This window comes from Coturnix japonica, chromosome 6 (genome assembly GCF_054131305.1).
Source record: "Coturnix japonica strain WE chromosome 6, WE-NBRP24, whole genome shotgun sequence".
Lineage (NCBI taxonomy): Eukaryota > Metazoa > Chordata > Aves > Galliformes > Phasianidae > Coturnix > Coturnix japonica.
In genome coordinates this window covers 39,051,893-39,078,955 of record NC_140668.1, presented here as the reverse complement: position 1 = coordinate 39,078,955, position 27,063 = coordinate 39,051,893, and the positions used below count along the sequence as shown (strand labels likewise).

The window sequence follows — 27,063 nt, the reverse complement described above, 5'->3', positions numbered from 1 at the left end:
GCATTTTAATGACTTGTGTGAGCTCCAAAGCCAATCCCCCGAGCTCTCAGGCTGCCTCTGACTCCACTGACAGGGCTCGGAGGGGAAGGCAGAGGTGAGAGCCCCAAGGACCGGCTGCAGCTGTCCTGCATTCCTCCACACCACCCCAACTGATGCCTCCTGCTTGTTGATGTGAGTGCAGCATAAACGTGGCTGTGCTGAGAGCCCGGTGCCTGCTGTGCCCTCAGGAAGGGCAGAGGAATGGGGCAGCCCTGGGCACTGATCCTGCCCTACCTGTACCTGCACTGCTGCTCCTCCTGCAAAACCAAACCCTGAATGAGCTCCAAGTTTCCTGTCACATCAACTCGCATTTTGGCAGAGGCTCAGCCCACATCTTATCTAGAGCAGCGCTCCTTGGCAGCAAGCACCTCCCTGTTGTGTCACTTAATGATGTTATGGCTGGCTTGCAAACAGTAAAACAGAAAGGCCGTGACGTTATCTTAATAGGATTTTGCTTGTTGAACTCCAAATGTCACCGGTGCTGCTCCCCAGTGCAGCACAGGGGATGCAAACCACCTCATTGCCAGCAGGTTGAGAGCAACACACATTGAAACGCAGGGTTTGAGGCTCCTATCTGCTGCACCCATCCCCTGCTAGAGCCACACGTGGGTAATGCAGGAGCTACAGCAGCATGGCTTGATGCATTGTTACCTTACCCACTAAAGCTCAGTTACCCTGTGTTGGTACACTGCAAGCAGCTGCTGAGAGCACACAACTACTGATGGCACAGCCAGCCAATTCTCCAAGCACTGTGTCTGAATGCACCCCTCAATGGCTTTCAGGCATTGGAGCAACTTGAACACCAGCTCTTGGTGTGCCCTGCAAGGCTGCTGCCCGGCACTGCTCTGCTGCAAGATGCACTCAGCGAGTCAATGCAAGCCAGATAAGATTCCATTTCCCATGCATGACAAGAAGAGGTTGTAATAAAGCCTCGGAAGGAATCAATGTGTGTGATTACACAGTGAGTATTTTCCCTGCTCCCAGGTTAGCTCTCTCCAAGCAGGCAGCGCGGGCGGTTTGTAAATGGCTGGGAATCCCTGCTTGGCACACAGCCCTGTGATTTGTTCACAGTGGCCATTTGTTTGCTTGTGGTCTCAAAGATGTGCCATCCCACCCCCCCATCCTCCGGGAGCAGCAGGAGAGGAGTTTCTAATGGACTTTAATGGAATTAGCAGCTTTGATGGGGGCAGGCTTACAGCGTGTGGATGGCTGGGATGCAGGGAGACACTGCAAACGCCTGAGCAGGAACGTTAAGAAAACAAAGAGTGGGAGCTGAGAGGGAATGACACGTTGTTAGTCCAGCAGAGCAGGGAGGGAGGCACAGGAGCTGTTAGGAGAAGCAGCAGTTCACTTTGGGAGCGGCAGCGCAATGCCACAACCATGGTCAGTGCGAAACATTGCACTTCTGGCAGCCCCATCTCCTTACCCTCCAAAGAATCGTCTGGATCTCTTTGTGGGGAAGCACCGCAGGCCCAGAGGCTGCAAATCAGAGCATCCTCTCTTAGGAGGGAGCCTACAAAGGGGTGTCACACGCCTGTGAAGCAGAAGAGCAGCACTGCCCGGATGGGGAGGTGGGACGGGGCAGCGCCCTTCATGCCCTGCAGCTCTTACATCATTCTCCTTTTGCCTTTTTCCATTTGCCTCTTCCTTCCCCAGCGCTGCATGGGCTCGTACCAGTGCTGCTGCAACAAGGAAAAGCAAAACCCTTTACATCTGCAGAGAGGAAGGATTGCTTCTGTACCTCTGCCACGGCCGGTGCTGAGCATCTCAGCTTGGAAACGCTTCTCCCCACCTTATAAATAAGTGATCACTGTAATCAAAATAATTAAGCAACTCAGCCTTTTAAGTGACTAATAGAAGACGATAATTGATACGTGTGAGGTTTATGGAAGTGATGGATCCCTGTTAGCAGTTCTCAGACAAACGACAATAAAGCAACCATACTAGGCATGGAACACCAAGTAACTTACAGGTCCCTGACCCCTGGCACCAGATTCCCATGCAGACCAATCTCCCATGCACACTCAGAATTAAATGTCCCTGCTAAGCTGCATGCTCGTGTAAAGGCATCATCTTCCCTGTAGCTCCGTGCCCTGCAGAAGGCAAGCAGGAGGCAATGCAGACAACAAGTTATTTTCCTCCTGCTGGAAAGAGGAACATTTCTGCTCCTTGGAGACATGGTGAAGAGAAAGGAAAAGGAAAATGATCCCCAAACACCCAAACCCCGGACCCTACAAGGCCACACTTCACATCTGCTTTTGTAATGTTAACACGGATTAAAGAGGCTGGGGATAACACAATCAATTTACTTTTCATTTTGGAAGGCTGGAGATGTAAAAACAAGGCAGCTGCACAGCTGGAATGCTGGCTCTTTTTTCTACAGAACCCAACCCTACACTTAACAGCAAATGCTGCTCCAACAAACCCAAAAGCACTTGTAGATATTTTTAGGCAGCACCGATTCTTACAAGTTCCCAGGCTGATTAACTCCAGCTGATCCCAAAAGAACCACAGAAAGAACCCATGTCTGGGAATGGTCAGTCCACCCCGCAGCCCATCCATGGACCCAAACTTCTCGATCTCTATGAACTCTATAAGCCAGCCGTATCACACACTTCCAGCAATGCCAGCAGCCTTGTTTGGAAGCCTCAGAGATAACAAATGAGGTGAGATGTCAGCACATCTCCCTGCTCTATCAGCTCTGTGCACTGCAGAAGGACTCCCAATGAGCACTGGGAGCACTCGGGGGCAGGCAGAGCTCAGGCAAGGATTCAATTAGCATCCCACCTTCAGTTCGTTTGCCATAAGCCTCACTTAAAAGTCGGGGTCAAAGGGGCTGTGCTGTGCTCTGACTGCAGACGCTGCCCGGAGCCTTTAATTGCTTCCTGGTGTGAACCCACCCAAGGCAGTGCTGCCTCCTCTCCTTGGCTGGGAGCTCCCTGGGGCAGGCGCTGCTCCTTTGCCTCCTGGCTCCGTGCTTCAGCATTTCCTCCTTGGGAAGCACTTCTTAGATGTGCTACAGCAGCCACAGCCTCCAGCACCCAAGGGGGAAACTGATGGGATGAGACAGAATCATCGGATGATTTGAGTTGGAAGGGACCTCTGATGGCCACCTGGTCCAACTCCCCTGCAGCGAGCAGGGAAACCCACAGCTCCATCATTGAGGTGCTGCATAGAGAAGGGATGAAATGTACATCAGCCATCATGGAACAGAGAGGAATCCATCTCTTGGAAAACCAAGGACTGGTCAAAGGGACCAAGGATGGCCATCCCAAGGCAGGGAGATGTCCAGGGTCCTTCCCCTGTAAAGGATGGGAGATGAAAAGAGGAAGGTGGGGAAAGAAAGCATAAAATGGTAATAAAGAGATGAATAGATAGCTTGAGTGTGCTGTGACAAAGGTCAGCCCAAAGGAAGCGCTGGTGGAAAGAGGCTGTTCTTGACAGATGGACTCGGTGTGAATGTGAAGGAAACAGCCAAGAAGGCTCCTGGGAGCTGCCTCTGTGCTAAGAACACCTTTCAGCCGGGGAACACTGCGAGGTGATGCTAATGTAACCTCTACCTTCACCTTTACACCTAGGAAAGAGAAAACGCAGCTACGGCCACAAATGAAACATCAGACAGAAAGAATAAAGGCGTATAAATACCAGTGAGAACACAGTGACTGTGCTGACTGAGGAACTAAGAAGCCCACTAAGATCATCCAACCCAGCTACCAGCCCATGCCCACCTCAAAGAAGACCTTCCCTGCCAACCTGCTTTGGGCAGGTCCCAGCAGAGCAGGAGCGAGGTGCAGCACTCCCAGTGCCCTCAGCCTGCAGCACGCAGGGCGAGGAGCTGGCAGCCCCACGGTGCAGCACGCTGCTGGCAGATGGCAGAGCCATGGGGGGCACGGGCAGGCAGGCAGGAGGGGCTGGTGGCTGTGGGGAGGGACCCAGCCGCTTCCAGTCCAGGACGACAGCTTGCATATGGATAAACAACGAGATAATTACAACCTTGAAGGGAGGAGAGAAAAGCCCATGGCTGCGGCGTTCTCCTGCTGCCAGCTCCTGCAGCCCACCACCCCACACTATATCCACAGCCTCATCACGGAGCAAATTGCTGGCCATAAAAGCCCTGGCTAGAGCGCTGCATTAGGTACAGCTGTGAAAGCGTTTATCTATTGATAGACCCCCATTGTCAGAGAGTGGGGTTTGGCTTTGGTGTGAGCGAGCAATTTGGGAAAGTGAGGCAAAAAAAAAAAAAGAAAGGAAGGAAGAAAGCCAACAAAAACGACAACCCAAAAACCTCACAAGCAACAAATAAACAAATAGAGAGAGAGAAAGACAATACCCAGCAGCTCCCAGGGCTTGCAGGCCGCTGCCAGCTGGGAAGCTGAGCGTATGAAATATGCATCGCACTGAACAAAGCAAACCGAACTGCTCGGTGCTGGAAAGCTGTAACCCTTTCCTGTGCACATAGGGAGCAGGAGGTGCTCAGACTGAGCTGGGCTGCCAAATGTCACAGGGAAAAGGGTGGAAAGACAGAGCACCTTGTGGGGGGGGTTAGGAGGAGCCTTGCTGCATGCAGGCACTGCGTGATTCCATGTGCTGAGCTGTGCGGTCAGGCAACACAGAGGGCACGATGGAGGTTTGGGAGCTGCTTCTTGCATGGGCTGGGGTGGCCTGGAGCAGCCCATGTCCACTCATCCCACTCCTGGTTCTATGGGGAGGTTAGAGAAGGAGGAAAGCATCTGCCCAGGGTCCCAATCCGCACCACTGTGCTCAGGAGGGGGCACAGCATCACTGAGCAAGGAGGAAGCACGGGAAGCATCTGAAACACCTGGGTGAGATGGGAACCAGAAAGCACAGGGCTCACAGAGCTGTAAGGGGAGCGTGTGCATTAAAGGAATCCAATCAAGAGACAGGGGGGAAATGAAGAGAGGAACAAAGAGATCCAGCAAACTTTCAGCTAAGTACATTATTGATCTTCAGGGTGTGCCAGAAACCAGCTCTGCAAATTGCATCAGTCCCCTGCTGCAGGCTCCCAGTTACCGGATGGCGACGCAGATGCACTCCCACTCCCCTTTACCCCCTTTATTTCAGCAGTGTTGTGGGGCTGGGGCTGGCTCAGATGTCACTGGGTGTCCCCAGACTGCTGTCTGCAGGGTGCACAAATGCATCCAAAGGGTGAAAATGCAACAGCAAACAGAACCCCCCAGCAGCGAGAAGGGGAAGGTGGTGCCGGCAGGGAGCTGGTGGCTGTGGACAGACTGTGTCTGCTGTTGTCAGGAGGGAGCAGGAGGGGAAGGCAGTGACCTTGCAAGGCTCAACAGATCACCTCCATGGCAAACAGGGGCAGAAAGGGAGGGCACTGGGTGAGTGGCAGCCCAGCCGAGGTGTGAATGCCTCGCAGATGGCCCTGACAACGCGGCCACCTCACAGGAACCGAGGGATGCAGTGCAGAGAAGTGGGGAGCTGAGCTCTGTGTGGGGTGCTTGGGTCCTGCAGCACAGCCACACAGTGCTGGTGCTTTCATTATGATCAGTGCAGCAGCGCAGATGTGCACCACACTGTGTGTGTGTGGAGAGAGGTCCCTGCCCTGACAGCCATATAACCAAAGCAGACGGCAGGCGTTTATTGCTGCCAGGAGGTGTTTATTTCCTACAGGGGAACCAGCAAACCTTGATGTGACATTTGGTAATTTTTCACAGCGACAACACCAAACTGTGCAGCAATGCCCAGAGAAGTGATGGGGCTGTGGATGCGCTTATAGCACCCGGGAGAGCTGTGCCATGTCCTGCTGTCACCTTCTTCCCTCCCTTGAGACCCTTCAGCCTCAACACTCCCACCCCACAGCTTCCATAACCCTGAACCACAGAGCTTGAAGCCTCAAAGCTTTTATATGAGGGAAGTGAGGAAATATTTACCAATCCCTTCCCACAAGCCAGAGGGCACAGGCAAAGAAAAGGGGACGTGGGGCTGTTCAGTGGCACAGGCAGGAGGGAGCAGGTGCCCAGGGCACCAAACAGGGCCAGCCCCAGTGCCACGGAGCTCATTTCTGTGCTGAAACCCAGCCAGACCGCTCTTGGGCTGCTGAGTGCTCAGCCGGTGTCCTCCTCGTGTGAAATAAACACCACTGCTGCACTCCCCCTGCTATGAATTATTAACCAGGCAGGCAGTGTGTGCCAGCAGCAGCAGCTCGGGGCAGGAAGGGCATCAGGTGGGGCTGTGTGAGTGTGACCGCAGGTGTGAGCACTGACACCAGCCCAGCACTCGCATGCAGTGTGCCACCAGCAGAGCTGTGCTGTGCCACCTGCAGCCACAACTGCTGCCACCGCTGCCCACAGCCTGTACCTCCCACCCTGCACAGGGGGTTGCTGTCTCTCAGATGACGTGTGGGAGGACCACACTCATGGGATCCATAACGCACTGTGGGCATAGTGAGCCATAAATGTATGCAAGAGAGAATCAAATGGCATCACTAAGTTCCTGGGATAACAGTGCAAGCCCAGCCCTGATCCCTGAGGCTTCAAAGGGCTCCGAGAGTGAATGAAGCAGCAGAAACACAGCTGAGTGCTACCTGTGTGCCGTGCTCATCTCCCTCAGCGTGGATGGTGTAGGATCGGCCACTGCCTTTCACCGTCTCGGTGGCAATTCGCACCTCCACCCCGGGCAGTGGGGTCCCCACGGAACCTAGGAAGGAAACGGAACAGGACTGAAACAGTGGGCAGCAAGGAGCCAAGGATACAGCAGAGCAGCTGCTTTGCTTTGCTCTCAGTGGCATCTGCAGACTGTGCTGGCGCTGAAGAAGCTCCTTGCAGGGGGTTACCCTTCAGGAAGGCTTTGATCACGTCGTATGTCTGCATGCAAATGTCACTGAGCTGCCATATTCCATTCGCTGAGCAGGCAGTGCTGGATATGCCGGGGAAAACAAACGTGTCTGCAGCCCTCAGCAGTCCCCCTTGGACGGCCTTTGAAAGCACTGGGACAGCTTCGTAGCTCAGTAATGAAGCTGTTTTGCACCAGGAAACTTAGACCAAGATGTGAAAAGAAAGAACACAACGATTGCTACAGCGGCTCAATGCTTCTCTATAGCTTGAACACGACAGAGAAGGCAAAGGCTTACCAGTGTCAGCACTGCAAGGGATTACCTCAGTTTTGAGACATCAATACGCTGCACACAAAGCATCAGAGGAGAAAAGCAGAGATCAAAACCACAACATTCTTCCCCAGGTTTCAATTTTCAAAGCCAGGGAATGTGGCACAGTGTCACCAACAACCAACAATTAAGCTCCATGATGGTCCTGCTGCCAAGAGCCCCCACACCTGCAGCACCCCTGTCCTTTGGTTTAATGCACAGCCCTTGCAGTGAGCAGAAGGCAAAGAGGAAGGGCAGCTTTGCTCCTGTGACCTCATCCTGCTGGGAGGCTCCAGGCACAGCAGCAAGCAGGGCACTGGGGCATCTGCTGCCTCAGCAGGTTCCCTGCATCTCAGTGGCACATGACAGCTCTCGGCACAAGATAAGGCTCATGGCACTCATCCCCTTGTGCAGGGAGCTGCCAGCACACAAACCTGCATCGGGCACGGAGCAACCTGTGGCTTGGGAGGGCTGGCAGGTTGCACTGGTGTCTGCTTTTTATTTTGAGCTGATTGATTTTTCCATCTGGAGAGCATCCAGCCGTGGTGGTGGTGCTTTCCAATTGGGAAGTCCTTACACTGGGGGTGTGCAGGAGCCCAGCACTGCCTTCCTCTTGTTGTCTGGATTTCAGGCATTCAGGTTCAAGGTATATTTTCTGTGTCCAACTCTCATTCTCCCCTCCAAGCCCTGGAGGTCTGGTACCTGTGACACCACGATTTGGTGTCTGCTACATTGGTCAGTTGCCATGGAAATCGATATGTCGTGGTAGCCCAGATTTATGGCATCCCTGCAGGATCAGCTGAGAGCAGATGGGCTACGAGGGAGTGAGATTCGATTGCAGCAAAACTACCCTAACAATTAGCAAATCTGGCAAGAAATAAACAGAAAGCTACACGGCAGGTCCGTGATGTGTGTCTGTTCAGCTTGACACCGCCTTGAGCATTCAGGTCAGCTATTGCAGGCAGCCAGCTCCTTCTCCTGCCACAGGGCTGCTCTGACACAGCCAAGTTCATTGCCAGAAGCCCAGGACCAGGGGCTGCAGCAGAGCAGGAGGGAGAGGTGTGCTCTGTTCTTCTCACCAGGAGCTGAGGTGCCACTGAGCTGCCAGTATTTATATATTTTCAGCAGAGTTTTGTACCTGCCACGAGACTCCGAGAGTACTCAAAGCAAGCTATAAATCAAGGAAAACAAGCCAAATGTTTGCACATCAAGCTTGCCAAGGCCACCTTCTAGAATTCTATGGGCATGTTTTCTCCTGTGTGAAAAATACCTTGTGCTGATAGCCCTAAACCTGGCTGAAAGACACGGAAAAGGATGGCAGGCAGACACTGCGAGTAAATGAAGTCTCACAGAACGCAGGGAGGGGAGCAGCAGGCAGCCCAGTGAGCTGCCACAGACTCCCACAGGTTTGCCAGCCCTGGAAGCCTTTGCATTAAGATCAGATCAATGCCTTCCTGGAAGATGCTCCTTTGTTGTATGTGAGCTGCCAGCCTCAGTGCAGAACACAACTGCATGGGCAGCAGAACTGAATGACAGTGGCCACTTCTGGCCCCAGTCTTTGAGAATGAAATATCAAACACCAACACAACGCCTCCAAGCAAATACAAAGACAAGCATTTGGCTAAAGCAGAACCAGCGCATAAGACCAGACCCACGTGGGGAGCTGCGTCATTATGTTCAGTCTGAAAAAGTTTTTTGGCACTTGAGAAGAATGATAAACCTGCAAATGGGTATCTGTAAAGGCTGAAAATGCTCACAGCATTGATCAGAGCTATGTGGGACTGACAGCACTGATACAATTTGTGCACAGGCAATGACTAGAGCTCCTCAGGCCTGGGTGATGTGTTAGAACACACACCACAATGTGTTAAGACACACACCATGTATGTACTATGATGTGTTAAGGCACATGCCATGACAGCTCCATAGCTCAGTGGTTGGCTGTGCAGGTTGGAAAGGTACAGCACCAGAAGCACAGTATGGTTTGCATTGGAAGGGATCTCTAAAGGCCACCTGACCCCACTCCCTGCAATGAATGGGGACACTCACAGCTCCATGAGTGCTCAGAGCCCCTGGGTGTCTGCAGGGAGGAGATATGAGACCCAAATCAGGTGTCAGAAGTGGAACCAGGAGCAATCCCTGCTCCTTCCCCTCCCTGTGCCCTTCCAGCTCTCCCCACTCTGCACACTCTGGGATGCTCAGCGAAGCTGGCAGCACATTCACAGCGTCAGGCTGCAGTCAGGAAGGACTGACACCATTATTCTTCCTCACCGGCTCTCCTCTGTTTAAAAAAGTTGTCAGCTCTTCCCAGATAAATTTAATTGGTCCTGCGGTCTGTGTCCTCCGGTATCTGGGGACCTTGATGCTGTTATGTGCAGTGCTGTCCTGGGAGAATTGAAACAGGCCAACGATAAGGCACTCAGCGATCTCACTGTCAACAATACACCGAGTCCCCGCTGTAGGAGCTATTAGCTGCCTCTGATCTAAACCTCCAATTAAAGTGGTGATTAGGCCCAGTGAGGCATTCTCCAGCCATGAATTATTCATCTCCCTTCACAGTAACAGCACCAGGGGGATTAGAATGAGAGCTGGTGAAAACAGAGGCATTTTAAGCAGGGTTTTAACCATATACAAGCAAACATTTATCTTTCAAATCTTTCATCTTTTCTTCTTTTTAGGAAATGAGAACTCCCCCCCCCCCTCCCATGGCCTTCTGGATCTGAGCCCTATGGGGTAGTGCCACAGCACCAAGGGCACCTGTTGGACATGCAGGGCGCTGCCCTTCCCCAGCCCCACAAGGGAGTGAAGGAGGGCAGGACAACCCCAGCACCTCTCCTCAGAGGCTGAATGAAGCTTATGGAGCAGCAGAGCAGGATGTGCTGCTTCTGCTCTGAGAGAAACCCACTGGCAAGTGTGAGGGTCTGTGGTTTACCTACCCAAGGGAATCTGCATCTGAGGGCTGGGATGGATCACCTTTGGGACAGACACTTGCAGTACAGACACATTCCCTCTTTGGGGCTTTCCAGTGGCAAGGAATGTCACCGAGAGAAATTTCTGAAGCCACAGAGCCATAGAAGTCATAGAATGGCTTGGCTTGGAAGGGTACTTACAGCTCATCCAGCTCCAACCCCTGCTGTGGGTCACCAACCCCTATCTCAAGCACTAAAGTCATCCCAGTCAGCCTCAGTATCTGCTGCTTCAGCTCTGGCCATGCCCAGCAAACCCTTACATCATGTTTAACACCCCAATACTTGCTGAGGCCCCATCTCCACCAGCACCTTGCCAGGGTGCTGCAACCACAGGGCTCCTCCAGCACAGCCCTTGCTGCTTGGCCACATTGCTACACTCCATTGTGAAAATGAAGCTGTGGCCAGCAAGTGAGTCTGCTGTCAGCTGCTGCACAGCATCTGTCCCCAGAACACTCTGCTTTGCAGGAAGCTCACTGCTCCTCCTGCCTCAGCCACTGCTGCATTTCTCAGCTGACTCGTTCCTGGTGGATACTCCGCTGTACCTGGTGACCTTACATCCCAGCCTCTAATGGGGTACTATATCAAAAGCTTTTCACAGCTCCAGTAAATTATGCCTCAGCTGCACCCATCTGCTTCCCAACTGACACTGCCTGAATTAAATTAATCAAGCCTATTCAATCACAGCTCTCTGTCTCTAAGGTTCCTGGCTGATCCACACCTTTGTGAGATTCTTCTCTCTCCTTCCATAGGGCCGCAGTGAGCCCCAGCTCAGTGGCTCTGTGACAGACACTGAGCCTTTATTCCAGCCCCTCTGCTCGCAGCTGTATGAGATTATTTATCCCCAGGCCTGGTAATGCCAAAGACTACACACTGCCCCTACTCAAGAACACGTGGACCCAGCTCTGGAATTAGAGCTGCCCCTGGTGTCCATTTCTGCCTTATCCACACAGCCTTTTTGTCTCTGGGGAGACTGAGAGCCTCCACTCATTTCCCCTAATAAGATGAAATAAAAAGCAAACACACCAAAGCTGTTGTGACATCCAAGTGACCTCAAACCACCATCCTACATCTTGGGGCTCACAGAGAGCTCAAGCTTGTGCAGGTGGGAATTGAGTTTCCCTTCTCCAGCATGCAGTAAGCACTGGCCAGAATGGGGGAATCACAGCTACACTGCAGAACTTAACTGCACTTTGTATTTTATGCTGCCCTCGAGCTGTTCTCAGTTTCAGGAGCCAATGTTGGGGGAAGCTGTGGCTTCTCCTCTCCCTGTGCAATCCCTTCAAGGGCACAGCTGCTCCAACCAGCAGGACTGGGGTGTGAGGGGAAGCCACAAGGCACAGGACAGTCCCCCCTGGGCAACAACAGTCCCAGAGACCAAAATGATGCATATGGTGCCATGCATGTGCAGACAGCATGTGGGGAGGAGAAGGTGGCATAGTGGTGGGCTGGGTTGCTCGGCAGACAGATGGCCATGTTTATAACCAAAGGGAGGGTGGGGGCATTTGATATTTTTAATGTTCGAGATCAATTTATTTCTAGGTTACATAAAAGTACAGATATTGAGAGGAGTCACAGAGTGTAGCTAAGAGAAGTGAGGGAAGACAAGGAGAGAACAGAGCCGGAGTGTACGATGAGGTGTGACAATTTCTATTCCCCGAAGAGACAAGAAACTTGCACTAAAATAAGAGTGAACAGACACCCTATTTTAAATGCTCGGTACTGACTGATGGGACATGAGCTGCTCCTTGGAGAGCCCTGTGTCAACATCTTATGTAAATACAGCTTCACAAAGCAGAAGCTGAAGATGCCATCCCATCACAGTGTTTGAACTCATTAAGACTTTGGAAGTCATCAAGCAGAGTACACCAAGTGTGCACTCCGCCTCCAGGACAGACCTGGCCTAGCTGGGTTGGTGTGTAACACTGCAAGCTCTGCACACACACTCGTGGCTCGTCCTGTCTTCCCAATGCCAGTTCCTCTACCGCTCACACCACAGTCTGCTCTTCAGTTATGACAAATGGTGATTAGATGCGTGTTCTCTGTGGTGAGAATAAACAAGGACACCTGACAGCAAAACAGCTCTGAATGGTGTCACCTTCTTAAGACTCCTACCTGGGACACGGACTCCATGCAGAGGGTTGGAAAGTGCCATCCCAATCTCTGTCATCCCATATCTCTCCAGCAAAGTGTGCCCTGTGATGGCCTTCCACTTCTTCAGGACAGGCACAGGCAGGGCTGCAGAGCCTGACACCATCAACCTGCACATGGAACGCCATATGAGAAAGCATCTAAAATGTTATGTAAAACAGGCATGTACAGAGAAGCTTACGAGTCCCAAAAGCCTTCAGCCAGTATCAAAGATATTCCTCACACAGAAGAGATTCTCTAATAGGGAGGTTCCAGTTAAGACAGGACAGCCTCCTAAAAGAGATTCCGCAGCACAAGCAGCAGCATCTGTGGGCTGCAGGATGAAGTTCTTAGTCTTGTACCATGCAGGGTGACACATATAATAAGCATGCATTGCTTTACCACGCAAGAGTAGCTTATAATTAAATAATGTCACCCCTGTTCTTGTCGGAGAGATCGTACAGCACTGCAGCCTGCCTGGTAGTGAGGAGGTGAAGCCCAAAAGAAGACTTGGTAGGTTCCCTGCTACAACAGCCACAGCAGCCCCTGCCTGGTGCAGAGCTGGGGGCATCAGGACGTGCTCTGCCCACCTACCTGATGTTCTCCTGGCAGAAGGCACGTACAAAGTCCTGCACTTGGGGCTGAGAGAAATGCTCGTCGTAGTATTCTATCAGCTTGGCGTAGATAGTGGGCACTGCCATGAAGACGCTGACACGGGGAGCTTGGGAGCTCAGGAACTTCTTCCAAACCTAGGAAAGAAGCAACACATATACATACAGATATACCTGAATATATGATAGCAATGGCACTTTTTGGTACCACCAAGCACTTGCTGATGGAGACAGCCTGGGGTAGGAGTGGTGAATTCTGTGAGCACACAGAACACGTCAAAGCTTACACAAAGCTGCCAGCTTTCCAGAGGGGAAAGACACAGAGTCACACACAAGGAACACAGCACACAGGTGGGAGCCCATGGACCTGAAGCTTTGAGGACCCATGTGGGAGCAGTTAGCAATGAACAGGCATAAATATTGAAATCAGACCCATTTCTTCCACACGTTCTCACTCTTCCCCCTAGGTGAGCTCTCCCCAAGACATGAATGATACAAAGCCATCAATAAAGGGCTCCGGCCCGCTTGGCTCCAGTGACGGCTGCCTCTCTTCTTTCTCCCTGCCCTGTTGTTGACAAATGTATTTCCTAACAGCTCCTGACACCGCTCGCCTCCCCTCCCTCCCTCCCAGCACACGCTCAGCTGCACACAGGCGCGTGCGGCGGTGAAAAAAAGCATGAATTGATTGGAGGTGAACAAGTGATTCTCCTTCATGCTGTCACCCCGGGTGCTGCTGTGTGCTCTGCCCCTTTCCCCTCCGTCCTGCTCGCTCAGGTTCCATTTCATTACTTTCTACTTCACTGCGCCAGCACCACCTCTCCCTGCCGGCTCTCACTTGGCTGCTTCAGAACAATCAGCCCCTAAAAAACCCCACGGACACCACGTTGTTCTTCTTAATGCAGCCCTACACATCCAACAGAGGCAGAGTCCCACCCAAGGGATGCACACATTGGGAAGCCACCAGGCATGGGGTTGGGACCTAAGGATACCCCCAGAGCCAAGGGAGCTGGGACAGGAGTACTGTGAGCCCCCCGGGCACTGGGGAGAGCAGAAAAGGAATGTGGTGTATCTGCAGTGACCGAGTGACACAACGCAGCCATGCCCTGATGCTGCAGGCATCCCTGCCAGCACAGAGCCCTAAACGAAGGCAGAACAGGCAAAATTGCACCGAGGAGGATCTGACCCCTACTGTACGTCTCCCAAAGGTCTTTTTCTTTTCAGCCTCACAGCATTTGAGGCAGCAGCACACAGAGATACATCTCCAAAGCCAGGGATGCTCCTCTCCCCCTGGTGCTCCACAGAGCTACTGCCTCAGGCAGAGGAACAGGTGACAGCAAGCAGGCACCGGGTCTGTGCCAAACAACTGAAGGGAGACAGACGTTTGGAACTGCTCGATCCTCACCGTGTGATTTGCCTGCAGAAGCCCGGAGCAGCTGTGGGGAGTTGCGGGCAGACTTCCAGCCTGAATGGCTGTGCAGCAGATTTATTTTCACATGCATTTGGATTAAAGAATAACAACAACAACAAAGCGAGCAAACACTCAGTGACATCACTCCAAAATACAGCTCCCCGCTGCACCCCAGGATCCCCCAATCCTCACACATCTGCTCGGCTCCTGCCCCAGATGAAACCCTTTGTGCCACCATCCTGGCGATGGGAGCAGCTCTGTGTCAGCCCGACTCGCCCCAGCAGCAGCCCCTTCCTGAAGATAAGCAGCTGCCTTTGGATGCGTGCCACCAGCCGCTGCTGGGTCGATCTGCTGACAGCCAAACATCCCCACCTGTTCTGCTGCTGCTCAGCCAAATCTGGATCCCGACCATGTGTTGTAGCAGCACTAAGCACCGAGCTGCGGCACAAGGCTGGCAGCCCCCAGCTCTCCGCAGACCCAGAGGCGTCCAGAGGGCTTGTTGCTGCCCAGCCAGCTGAAACAGCTATTGCTGCTTTATAACCAGAACTTCATGGTTTAAGAGAAGGATCTGGGAAAGCCTCGTTACCTGGGACTAATCAATCAAGCTCAGGACTTGGATGGTCTCCAGCACGGGGCCAGCTCTGCCCTTCCCACGCACGGCATCCTCTGACACTGTCAGGTTCAGAGCAATGCGATCCATCTCTCCCTCTCTGTTACCCAAGTGTCACTGTCACATCAATCACCCGCAGACAGGATATTGGCAGCCCACCACTTCCTTTTACTTTGCCCACCTGAGACCTCTGCCACAAATGCACCCCCTGCTCTGTCTGCAGGGAGCTCAGAGATGCCATCTCCAGCTGGGACCCCCCAGCCTGGCTCTGAGGACACCCAGTGGGGCACAGCCCTCTGGCTCTAACACTGAGCCTTTAAATCATCACTATAGCGCAAAGCACAAGAACCAGTCTTCAGATGGCATATGTTCAGGACTAGACCAGAGCTCCCTTTAAGACGAACAAAAGCTTGAATCAAACAGTTTCCAGCTGCAAGAAAACAAGAATGGGTAGAGCTTCCCATCAGCAACGATGGCAGCAAAAGCGCTGCTGGCTTACAGGACAGGCTGCCTGAGCCAGCAAAGCAGAAGACCTTCTGTTCCCAAGAGCCCTCTGACATTCCTGATTTTCTTCCCCTCCCACTACACAAAAGCATATCTGGGCAATTCCATGGGCTGGCCGGTGGGATTTTGCCAGCAGGAAATGAGAGGGGGGGGAAAAAAAAAAGAGAGAGGAAAAAATGACACCAGCGGGTAGAAAACAATCCCAGTGAGGCAAAGCTGCAAGATTTTCCCACGTATTTCTTCCAGCACGCAGATGGCACGGTGCTGAATGAGGCCGCAGGAACGTGCAAGCTGCTCCCATAGACTGTCCTTCCCTCCTGCATCCAGATCTGCTAACGTTACCTGAAGGAGGGGATGTAGCACAGAGAAAAGGCAGCAGTTTTTCCTTCCTTAACAGAGCCTTTGCCCTCAGAGGGAAATGTGAGATGGTGTAAAGCAGACAGAAGCCAGATCTATCAGTACCTGGGCAACTTCTAATGCAGAGGAAAGGAGAAGGTGGCAGCGGCCATTCGTATGCTACGTCCAGGCAGCCTTTGCCTGATGCTCTAAAAGAAGCCAGAAGAGACGTGGGCAAAAATGCCTTAAAGCTGAAAGGAAAGCAAAAATCAGCATGGATTTTCCCATTAAACCCAAACAGATAATAGACGACCCACACCGCTACCTCTATTGACAGACACAACAGCTCCTCTCTCCTCTATAAAATGATGGGATCATTTTCAGTGGTTATCGAATTTATTATTATTTTTTTTTTCAAACCTTTTCAGCAGCAACAACAGCTCTAATGCAAGGTTAAATCATCCCTTTACTTCTCCTTTTGATCTGGGAGCTGCCTTTGTGTTGTGCATCGATCTCTGCCACGCAGGTAGCGCTGCCCGCGGATCCGTGTGAGAGCAACAGTGGCTGCAGCCAAACAGAGCTGCTGCTGGGGAGCAACGTGCACAAAGGGAAACGCTCCTCTCTTCAAAGGGAAACCAGGCCCTCAGTGGCTTCACCTCGTGTGTGTTGCAACCCCAAAGTGTTTGTGCTCCGCGTGACTCTGGTTTTAATCATTTATTCATCAGTGCAGTTTGACAGCCCCGCTGTATTCCAGGCTGAAGCTTTTAAACCCTTCCTGTGCTGCAGGCATACTGAAAGGAGCAAGTGCCTTCCCTGGGACCCGGGACTATAAGTAAATATGACAGGCTCCGGTTCCATCTCTTCTTTCTCCCCACTCACATGAAAAGACATTACTCCCGAGCAGATGCTGAGGACAGACGGCAGAGCTGGGGAGACAGGAAGAGAAATGCTAACTTTTGAAAGCCAGGTCTGCACGAAGTGATCAAACACAACCCATTCGGCAGCAACCTGCTCCTCCCTCCACCGCCTCCTCTTTGAGTCTGGAGCAGAATGAAAAGAGAGGTGCCTTGCTCCAGCTGAAACACTACGGGACAGGCAATCCCAGCGCACCGTCCTTTTGGTGCTTGGTTATTGCACATCAGAATCCTGAGTGCTTGCGTTTGCTTTGATGATAAAAACAATCCCTAAAGCACTGAGGCTGATGTCTGCAGAAGCGATAGATCACAGGGAGAGGCTCAGGACCAGGGTGTGTGCATATCCTCCCAGCAGGCAACCATGCTGCTGTGCCATGGGACATCACCATGCAGCCAATCAGAGGTACAACGCAGCAGCACTCAGCCCTCATCTCGCTGTAAAACAAGGCATGGATTTTTAGTGGGGTACATACATTCGAGGCACAGAGTCAGCTACAGTGACCACAACAAATTTAGGGTGACAAATCTGCATCTCAGCATGTTTACCAACAAAGCACCTGCAGGGCAGAGACATGGTTGTCACCATGCAGGCAATGCAACGCAGCTCAAGACCTGCAGAGCCAAAGGGGCAGCACAGACCACAATAAGTTCAGATTCCTAAAACTCTCCTCCATCCCCCCATGCTGAAGAGCTGCCAGGATCTGACTTTGTGTTCAACGCAACCAGCTGAACATTCATCCTTTAAGCATTTGCCCCCTCCTGTCCAGGCAGGAGCAGTGGTGCCCCAAGGTAAGGCAAGCAGTTCCCACTCTCCAAACTCAGAATGAACCCACATTGGCCAAAATCCTCAGCAGGCAGTGGGCTCTGGGTGCCCCCACTCTGTAAGCACGGGTTCAGAAGGCACTGGGAAATGCTGGCTGCCTGCACACGCAGCGGTGCAGCTGGAGAAGCATGCAGCATAGAAGCCAGCTCTGCCAAGAGGACCATAAAGGGATCCTTCGGCCGCAGCTCGCTCTGACTTCAAAGCACATTCTGCCCTCCCCGTTCTCACGCCCAGCTGAAAGCAAAAATAACATCAGAGCTGCCCTCGCCCCACACAGCTGCTGGGAGGAACGAGCTCTCAGATACCATTCTGCTCCCTCTGCATGCCCACAGCAGCATGGAGGTGTCGCTGTGCTCAGAGCCGTCCCTTCCAAGCAGTGAAGCACATTTGCAGTGCTGGGTGCTGCTCCTATAGCCCCCAGGACAGGCAGCAGCTGGGGGAGCTCCCAGCATCACACTGCAGCTCATACAGTGGGGACTTGGTGTGGATGAACTGACTGCGCTGCTGGAAAGTACGGGTCCATTTATAAACCCTTTATTAATAAATGATTAATAGATGCAGCCATATTTTTTAATAACTTACAATAAAAAGATGCTGCAAAAAGCTTAAGCGAGACAGCCTTAACAGATGGTGCTATAAAGTGAATTATAACATGTACAGTAGCTGGCGCAAAGTAATGGATGTCCTCATTTAATAAAAAGAATCTGATTTTATGCAGCAACTTTCACGCTTGAGGCAGCTCAATACACTTTAATGAGCCCCCGTGGCCTCAGCAATAGCTCGCACGCAGCCCTGGGCATCAGATGCTGTTTTGGTGGGAGTGGATGTGGGTCAGGACACGGGGGTTATTTTACAGTTTGATTTTTAACCTTTCCATGGACAGTAACTAAAACCAGACGAAGGGGCTGAAAGATGCAGGGAGAGACAAGTCCTGGTCCAGGGCTCGGAGCGCCTTCTAACCAAGGGGAAAAAATAAACTGTTATTACCACCATCAAAACCAGACTGGCATCAGTATCCGACTATAAGGCACACCGCAAATTCTGTAATTTAATAAAGGCTGTAATAATAAAGTATTTATTTTGTATAATGAAGTGTTAGTGATTAGAAACCAAACACACATCGGGTATGCTGTTGCGGTTTCTCTTGAACCCACGCCAGTATCACTCAAGGCTAAATACGCCTGCAGAAGGTTGAGAGTAAGTTCCCAGCCTTGTTTTGATCAGGCTGTCAAGTGTTTTAGCTGCCATCCAGGTTTCTTTATATCACACCATAATTGGCTGCTTTCTCAAGGTGCAACCAAGAGAAAAAGCACGCAGCAAAACTCGGGCTCCTTTTGCAAAATCCTCCGCTGAAACTCTGCGAGCTGATTTCAGTAGCAAAGGGTATTTTGTAAACAGCTGGTGAAAATAGACTGGAACTGAAAGGCAGCTCGCATTAAACTCCACAAGAAAGCCTGATTTACCCTCGCGTGCTTTCTTTGTAGTGTCGATCAAACCACTTGCAGCTCCCAGGGGAGGCCCTCGGAAAAATAAAGGGAAGAAAAAGAATAGAAAAGGCAGATGATGTCCTTCAGAGCCCAAGTGCACCTGAGAGCCCCCGGAACTTCACTCACTGTGTCGACTTCTGCCCAAGTCCAACCTCCAGGGTCGCTGTGATGGCCCCGGTGCTGTCCTCACTCGCCCTCACTGTTGGCTCCAGCAGAGGGCTTTGATCAGAGGCAGCAGGAGGGCACCCTGCTGCAGGCACCCCGACCCATCCTTCAGTGTCAGCTCATTGATTTGCAGATGTCGGGAGAGAGCACAGAAAAACACAAGGGTATAAGGGACGATCAATCACCAGGGGCACAGGATGTGGAGAAACGCGCCCTCCAGAGGGCTTGGCTTTGCTTCCAGGCTATCGGCACGCTCCTCTGCTCCACACCAGCAGCCTCTTAGCAATGCCTGGACGATGCTCTGAGCCCTGGGTCTGATGGGCATGCATCCCTGCTGCACCCCAAGCTGTGAGCACAGAGCCCTGGCTTTGGTGGGACACACATCCCTGCTGCACCCCAAGCTGTGAGCACAGAACGCTTCTTGGGGTGACACCATAAATGTGGCAGCAGGTAAATTAGGCAGCGACTATCATGATACCACCAGCTCCAGCTGCCAGGGGTCCTCACTGCCTTCCTCTACAACAGCATCCTTCTGCAGATGTGAACATAGAGCTGCCCCTCTGCAGTTCTGGGGTTGTTACCCTTGAAGGACCGGTGCTCAGCCACCAGTGGGGTTTTCAGGTGCCAGGGCCATCTTGAAACAAGAAGGGAAGTGCACATTTTCTGTGGTTGCCTCTCTGAGAAGCAGAAATAAGCAGCTAAGAATCACACGGTCACCAGCTCACTCAGATCAGAGTCCAAACTCAGCTACACCCCAAGTCACAGCATCAAGGTGTTCCAGGTGCACCCTGTGCATTTGCTCTTTGTCCTTTCAGCATGACAAAGCTGCCTGGCACATGAATAAACACAGACACTTAACAGCCTGTTCAAGCACTAAGCACAGGCTTGACAAGCTCTCATCACTTGTCCAAGGAGCTGCCTACTGACAAAGCAGGTCCCCTTTCTGCTTTGAGGTGGCACCAGCACCTGAGATTGTTCACTTAATAGTGACACTGCTTATCTCGGAGCAAATCAATGCCTCTCACACCACCACCAGTATCAGGGGATGCATATGAACAGTGCCAGCTCCCAGGAGCCAGTAGAAGCTGTTCTATTTCACTGCTGGTTGTAGCTTTTCATCCTCTTGTTAAGTCAGCTACCTGCCACTGTGGGCAAGGAACAAAACACAAGCAGAGCACTGAGACTGGTGCTCCCTGTCCCAGCCAGCAAACAGCACTAAATGCAGCAGAGACACACTTAGAAATAAGGTTTCCCTCCTGTCACCCCTCCTGCAGAACTGCAAGCAGCTCTCAGTGTGCAAACTCTCATTTACATTGCTGCGTCCAAACTGACAGATCTGTTTACACTTGTACCTCCATAGCTCAAGAGCACTGTTTCTATGCAAGTGACATGTATTAGCATTTCTCTTAGCCAGGCTGTAAGAAACCCTGAAGTCTGTGTTCTGTCATGTAATGTAACACAAAACATCGAGGACAGGGAAAACGCAAGCTACTCAAAATGAAATATCCAACCAACAGTATCGCTTCAGGCAGCTCACTGCCAACGTGTGAGGGGAAAATCCAATATTTCCATCTTTCTCCTTGTACCAGAAAATGAACAAGCCTTGTTCTGGGTGTGGATGCTCTTAGTGGGCATAGAGAATAGATCACCCCCAACATGAGACCCCCAATGCATCAAGGAGGAGCACAGTGTTGTGGTTATGTCAGTCACACTCCAACAAGTTGTTCTTTCCATCAGAGCACACTTACCCCAACCTGAGCATCCAACACAAAGGGGTTTTAACAGTTTGTGAACTGCACGCAGCCAGCAGCCAAAGAGGTCGGAATTGTTTAAGAACTTCTTTGCTGAGTTGCTCTAATTACAGCACATGGGGTCTTGCTGCTGAATTTCAAAGACAACACACAATCCCTCCAGGCTTACCATCTGTGCGCTGAATTCGGGCAGCATGATGCATGTTGCTCCCACCCAGAGAGGACAGAGCAGCTTATTGATCACCCCGTGGACGTGATGCAAAGGCAGCACGTGCAGTATAACATCTTCTTTCTTCCACTCCCATTTTTCAACCAGCCCCGTGGTCTGTGGAAAAAGACATGCAACCCAATGGCAGGGCAGGAGGAAAGCTTCACCCAGCACGAGGTACCCGACCCTCCCATCATCCCTGTGCACAGCTGGTACCAGAAACCCCACCACTCCCAGAACAACACTTGGGCACAGAAATCCCTTCTTTAGGGTGAGCAGGAGCAGAATTACCACCACAAAACACTCACAATGAACCCCTCCTGCACCTTTTTAACACGTGTATTCACACAGATCACAGACCTTCCTTGTTACTGAGAACCGAGTCAGCAACGACTGTAAGTAGCACCCACAAAATCACAAGCCTGCTGTAGAAATACTAAACAAAACCTGAAATATTCCAGAGCTCAGCTGACACGGTTTGGACACTGATGGCATTGCTCTTTTAGCATGCAATAACCAGTGGGAGCAGGAGATTGATGTCCCACGAAGAGAATATACAGAATATATATCAAACTTCTCATTATCCCTTCACAACAGGGTGTTTTAAAGTGGTAGACCTCAGGCTTCTGTGAGGGGTGAAGTTCTTCAGAGCTCAACGTTAGCAACTGGAGAGCTTATTTCCAGCTCTCTAAAAATAAAAAGCAGTGGAATTTGGTCACGCCATTCACAACCCTCTTCCACAGGGCAGGGAGCTTTCTGGGAGACAGCACCAAAGACAGTCTCTGCTTCGGCTGCCTCCCAAATGATCAGCATATTTGTAAGGGAACAGATTCTTTGCCCGATATAGCCAAGCCCTGGCTCTATCCATCAAGGTTCTCTTACTGCACCCACCACTGCAGTATCTGTGCATCCAGAAAGGCGTGAGCTCGACGACGTGTCCGTAAGGCACCGTGTATTCCCTGCTCTTTTTCCCTAATGGCATGAGTCTATCGGTTGCAGGCAGTGATAACAAACTGGTGAGGTAGTCAGCAGGCTCATTCAAACTTTTAATTCCTTTTGGCTCAGAGAGCTAATGGATTTTTTGCCTTGGGGATATATAGCTAAATAATGCACAGACTTCACACAGCACTGTGCAGTGCTGGGCTAAGTTATATTCCAATTATGGGCAAAGATACCTTGCTAGTCACAGTGAAGAAAAGAAAACTGCAAAGAAAGCAGTCCTTTTACAACAGGTCTCACCTCTTCTGCTGTCTAAGAAAGGAAGCAGAAGCCATGCCCCTGGCTGCAACCACAGCATGAGGTTCAGAGCCTCAAACACTGAGTCCTGTGCTCACCTCAGAAGCACTGGGGACTTTCAGGACGCAGCCCCATAGCTCTGTGCAGAAATCAGGTCTGTTATGCCGAATGGACAAGACCTCTAACTCAGCACAAGCATTGCAGAGAAAGCAGCACTCACCACTGCCTGCACGTTCTTGTGGGTGCTGAGGACACCCTTTGGTCTCCCCGTTGTCCCACTCGTGTAGATTATCATGGCTCCCCTGTCTTTCCAGGAAGCACTGGATGCCAAGGGCACGTCTTCCACCGCTGTATGATCTGCAGATCCACTGCTATGAGACCCGAGTGGCAGCACGGGGACTCCCAGCTTCTCAGCACTAGGGGCTATTTTCCCCACATACTCCTCTGTTGTGATGACGAGAGCGCTCTGCGAATCCTCAATCACGTACTCCAGTTGCTGCACAGGGTGCTTTCTGTAAAGGGGAACCGCTATGCCTCCGCTCATCCAAGAAGCCCACTGGGCAACCACATACGAGGCATCATTGGGGCACAAAAAGGAGATCCTCTCCTCCTTCAAGTCCCTGCTGGGGCACTGCAGGACTCTACAGATCTCCTGGGACAGGCGGAGGCTCTGGCAGTAAAGCTCCCTGTACGTGTGCTCACCATTTTGGTCAACAATGGCGACTTTATCACCAAAAGTCAAAGCCTTAGTGAAGACAGGGCTGACGTGGTGGCTGCTGGCTGCCTGTGTGGTTTGTATTCCCCTCCAGGGACAGCCAGTCCTATTCTGCCCACGCAGCCCCCACCGGTGCAAGTCACGAAGGAGGCATCGTGCAGACCAGCTCACACAGGGGGAAAGCAGGGAGAGCAGCATCCTGCCAGCAGAGCTTCTTTTGGAGTGATTCTGCAGAAAGCAATTATAGGAACAGATAAGTATGAGCAGCGATTACCCAGGGGTTTATTCCCACAAAGGAAAAGTGGCAGCTTTCATTTGAATAATACTCACTGTATTATTAATGTTTATGGTTCAGGCTGCTGTATCCCCAGCGTGCTAGGCCTTGATCAGATAGAACAGGACTCAGAGACCTTTCCCTGTGCAACCTAACAATCTGACTTACACTCCAAAATGGTTTTAAATCCATCTGAAATATTAGGACACGGAGTAATGGCTACCTGTGCTGCCATTCTAACTCAGTTGACCAGCACCTTAAGAAGTTAAATAATTAAAGTGGTAACTCACTCTCAATTTGCACTTTTGCTCACATCCCTGCTCTGTGCTCAGAGTTCAGCACTGAGACACAAACCCTGAGCCCCCTAAGCCCCAGCCCAGCAAAGACTTGCTTCCTACAAGCAATCTCACACCAAAGCACATGCAAGTGCTCAGCCCCCTTGACCTGACAGCCCATCCATCACAGGCATCGCTTTGGCTCTAAAGCTTCCTTACACGACAGACCAGTCAGGAGGTTAACAACCACCAGGCAGCCACAGGCAGCGGAGCCTTCGCCACGCAGCTGCTTTCCCAGCAAGTAACAGCTGCTGGTTTGTTCTAGCGCTGCTGAAAGCACCGAGCTCAGCTGTGCCACCGGTGCAGAGCTCAGCCCAGGCACCCAGCCTGGCTCCCTCACTGCGACGGGGTTTTTCAACAGAGAAAAGCTCCAGAAGGAGCACCAGCACCACTAAAGGCTGATCATTCATTAGATGCTTTGATTCTAGGAAGATCACAGGCCGTGTAATACCTCTGGCCAGCACTTGGATCATCCCACAGGAGCGTTTGGGAGAGTGAATGCAGTGCAAAACCTGCAAGAACATAATGGGGAGATGGATGCCTCAGCTCCAGGAACGCCTTGCAAAGGAGTCCATTGGTGTGCCAGAGACAAGAAGAAGATGTGACAGACTGAGGAGCTGCCTCAGATGCAAAAGTTCCCTCTGCACAGGGCATGGAGCTGCAGATGGGAGCTCAGACGACAGCACACGATATCTCCTTGATTCTGGCAGTTGTGACTGTTAGAACATTGTGATGAGCCACTCCAAGCTCCCAGCTCAGCTTCCCACCGTAGGGTGGAGCTGAAACAAAAAGGATGCAGGGAGCTGGCAGGGACTCAGGGAAGAGCAGAGCTCAGGCAAAGCTCAGATACTTCACTGACAGCAACAAGTGTTGAGTGCAGTGATTGGAACTACGTGATCCTTAAGGTCTCATCCAACTTAAGCCATTCTATGACTCTCAGTGTTTGCTTTTGCATAGAGGTGGCTGCAAGCCTTGCGGATGAGAGTCCGCACTCAAAGCATTTCTCCCAGCGGAAGCTGCTTTGCACTGTGAATTTTCTTTTGCATATCAACCTCAATTTCTGCTTCTGCAAAAGAAACTGGTGTTTTTCTGCGGAAACGTGGGGGCAAAGCTCTCAACACAAAGGGTGTCACCCGTGTGCACTCGTGACTTGTACCATAGGGATGGAAAAAACCAAAGCGGCTCATGACAAAACTAGCATGACATCTTTCCATTTCTCTGTACAGACTCAAACATAAAATAGAGAACGCAATCAAATCCAGCCTGTGCTGGAGAGATGTTAATGCCCCAGGCATTAAGAGGGGCATTAATGGGAAGTGAGCGACTGCCAGCATCACACCGTGCTCTAGTCCAGCACAGCTAAGTGCACTTGGCATGCTTGCTTTTCCTCACAAGGAGCAGGTGTTAGATGCTGCTTCAGAACAGCAGCTTCCAAAAACCACATTATCCCTGTTCCAGCACAGCGCCAGTCTGGATTTAATGGAACAATAAACAGCAGCACCTTCAGTAGGCCCTGTGCATTTATGGGCTTCATTGAAGTAGCATTCAATGTGTGTGTGTGTAGTGACAGACACCTGAGACAGTGTGAGCAGGGTCACTCTGGAGCTGTTTGCTTTACTTTGCTCAGAGACAACGAGCAACACAAACACTCATCTATCGTCCTGGACAGAGGATGGTGGTGCTGGTAAGACCTCACCTGGAGCACTGTGTCCAGATGTGGATCCCCAGCACTGTATAGACGTGGGCCTGTTGGTGTGTGGACAGATGGAGGCCACCAAAATGATGCAAGGGATGGAACAGCTCCCTGTGAGGACAGGCTGAGAGAGATGGGGCTGCTCAGCCTGGAGAGGAGAAGGCTGCAGGAAGATCTGAGAGTGACCTTTCATTACCTAGGGGTGGCTATAAGAAGGGGACTGACTCTTTAGCAGCATCTGCTGTGACAGGACAAGGGGAAATGGTTTCAAGCTAAAAGAGGAGACACTTAGACTGGATACAAGGAAGAAAGGCTGTTGTTTTTTACCATACAGGTAATAAGGCACTGGTACAAGCTGCCCAGAAGGATGGGGGATGCCCTCCATCAGCCTGGAGGGGCTCTGAGCACTGATGGAGCTGTGTGTGCCTGCAGGAACCAGGTGGACATTAGAGGTGATGAGATACTCTAATGAACCTCTAATGATACTCTAATGGGACAAACCCACACTGCAGGGCCATAGGGCCACCATAGGGCAGCATAGGGCCAACATAGGGCAGCATAGGGCCACAATAGGGCAGCATAGGGCCACAATAGGGCAGCATAGGGCCAACATAGGGCAGCATAGGGCAGCATAGGGCCAACACAGGGCAGCATAGGGCCTGCCCCAGGCCGAGCCCACCCCGCAGGAGGCTGAGAGCAGGGCCCAGCATCGGGCCGTTAATGACTCCGCCATTAAAGCCCCCTCTTAGCCCAGCCCCGACCCCCGCCCCCACCCGCACAGCCGCCCCACGGGGTCTCACCTGGCGGTACCGGCAGTGCGCTCCGTTTTGAGCGGGCTCCGGCGGGCACACAACGCCCCGGAACGAACGTTCCGCGGATAAAAGGTTCCGCCCTCCGCACGGAGACCTTTTGTAAGGGTCTATGAGGGCACATGGGGAGGGGCAGGGCCGGGATGGAGGGTCCATAGGGCACAGCACGGCTCTATGGGGCACAGCACGGCTCCATAGGGCACAGCACAGCTCCATGGGGCACAGCACGGCTCCATAGGGCACAGCACGGCTCCATGGGGCACAGCACAGCTCCATGGGGCACAGCATGGTTCCATAGGGCACAGCACGGCTCCATAGGGCACAGCACGGTTCCATAGGGCACAGCATGGTTCCATAGGGCACAGCACAGCTCCATAGGGCACAGCATGGCTCCATGGGGCACAGTGTGGCTCCATGGGGCACAGCACAGCTCCATAGGGCACAGCATGGCTCCATGGGGCACAGCACGGCTCTATGGGGCACAGTGTGGCTCCATGGGGCACAGCACAGCCCCATGGCCTCGTGCTCCCCGTCACAGTGGGGTGACATGGGGCCACCCACCCCCAGCTGTGTTTCCACCGCGTGGCCCAATGCGACCCAGCCAGGCATGGCGGGGTGGGAGCGCTGTGGGGACGGCTGCATGGCCAGGGGCTGCCCCATTGAATGGCCCCCACGGTGCAGCTCCTCACTGTGCTGCTCCGCAGGGCACGGCTGGCTGTTCTTTGCAAGGATCGATCCCACTTACAAGATTCCTATTGCACAGCTCCCCACAGCACAGCTTCCTATTGCACGATGCCTTCCATATTGCACAGCTCCCCAGTGAGCTGTTCCTCATTGCACAGCTCCGCGTTGCATGTCTCCCTTCCCGCTGCACAGCTCCTTTCCCATTGCATCCCTTCTTTAATGCACAGCTCCTCAGTGCAGCAGTGCTG

At 52.1% G+C, this 27,063-nt stretch overlaps 1 protein-coding gene across 10 annotated transcripts in view; it reads right to left on the bottom strand.

Annotated features, from left to right (window-relative positions):
* ACSF3 (acyl-CoA synthetase family member 3) overlaps window positions 1-26,165 on the bottom strand; it is a 38,925-nt gene extending 12,760 nt beyond the window's left edge. For 2 of the 10 annotated variants that reach the window (XR_001557835.3, XM_015874396.3), the window contains exons 1-6: window positions 26,123-26,165; window positions 22,526-23,248; window positions 21,031-21,186; window positions 12,847-13,001; window positions 12,238-12,383; window positions 6,599-6,711 (exon numbers count right to left, since the gene is read on the bottom strand). Coding sequence is in view for 7 of the 10 variants with exons in the window: in XM_015874396.3 (XP_015729882.2) it covers window positions 6,599-6,711; window positions 12,238-12,383; window positions 12,847-13,001; window positions 21,031-21,186; window positions 22,526-23,218 (1,263 nt within the window). In the remaining 3 variants the exon portion in view is untranslated. Of the gene's footprint in view, window positions 1-1,465; window positions 1,553-1,650; window positions 1,722-6,598; window positions 6,712-12,237; window positions 12,384-12,846; window positions 13,002-14,643; window positions 14,788-15,847; window positions 15,968-16,098; window positions 16,648-17,976; window positions 18,414-19,071; window positions 19,303-21,030; window positions 21,187-22,525; window positions 23,249-25,325; window positions 25,450-26,122 lie in introns of those variants that run through there. The other 8 variants (XR_014947576.1, XR_014947577.1, XM_032447098.2 and 5 more) reach the window with 8 other exon arrangements.
* Window positions 26,166-27,063: the final 898 nt, after the last annotated feature.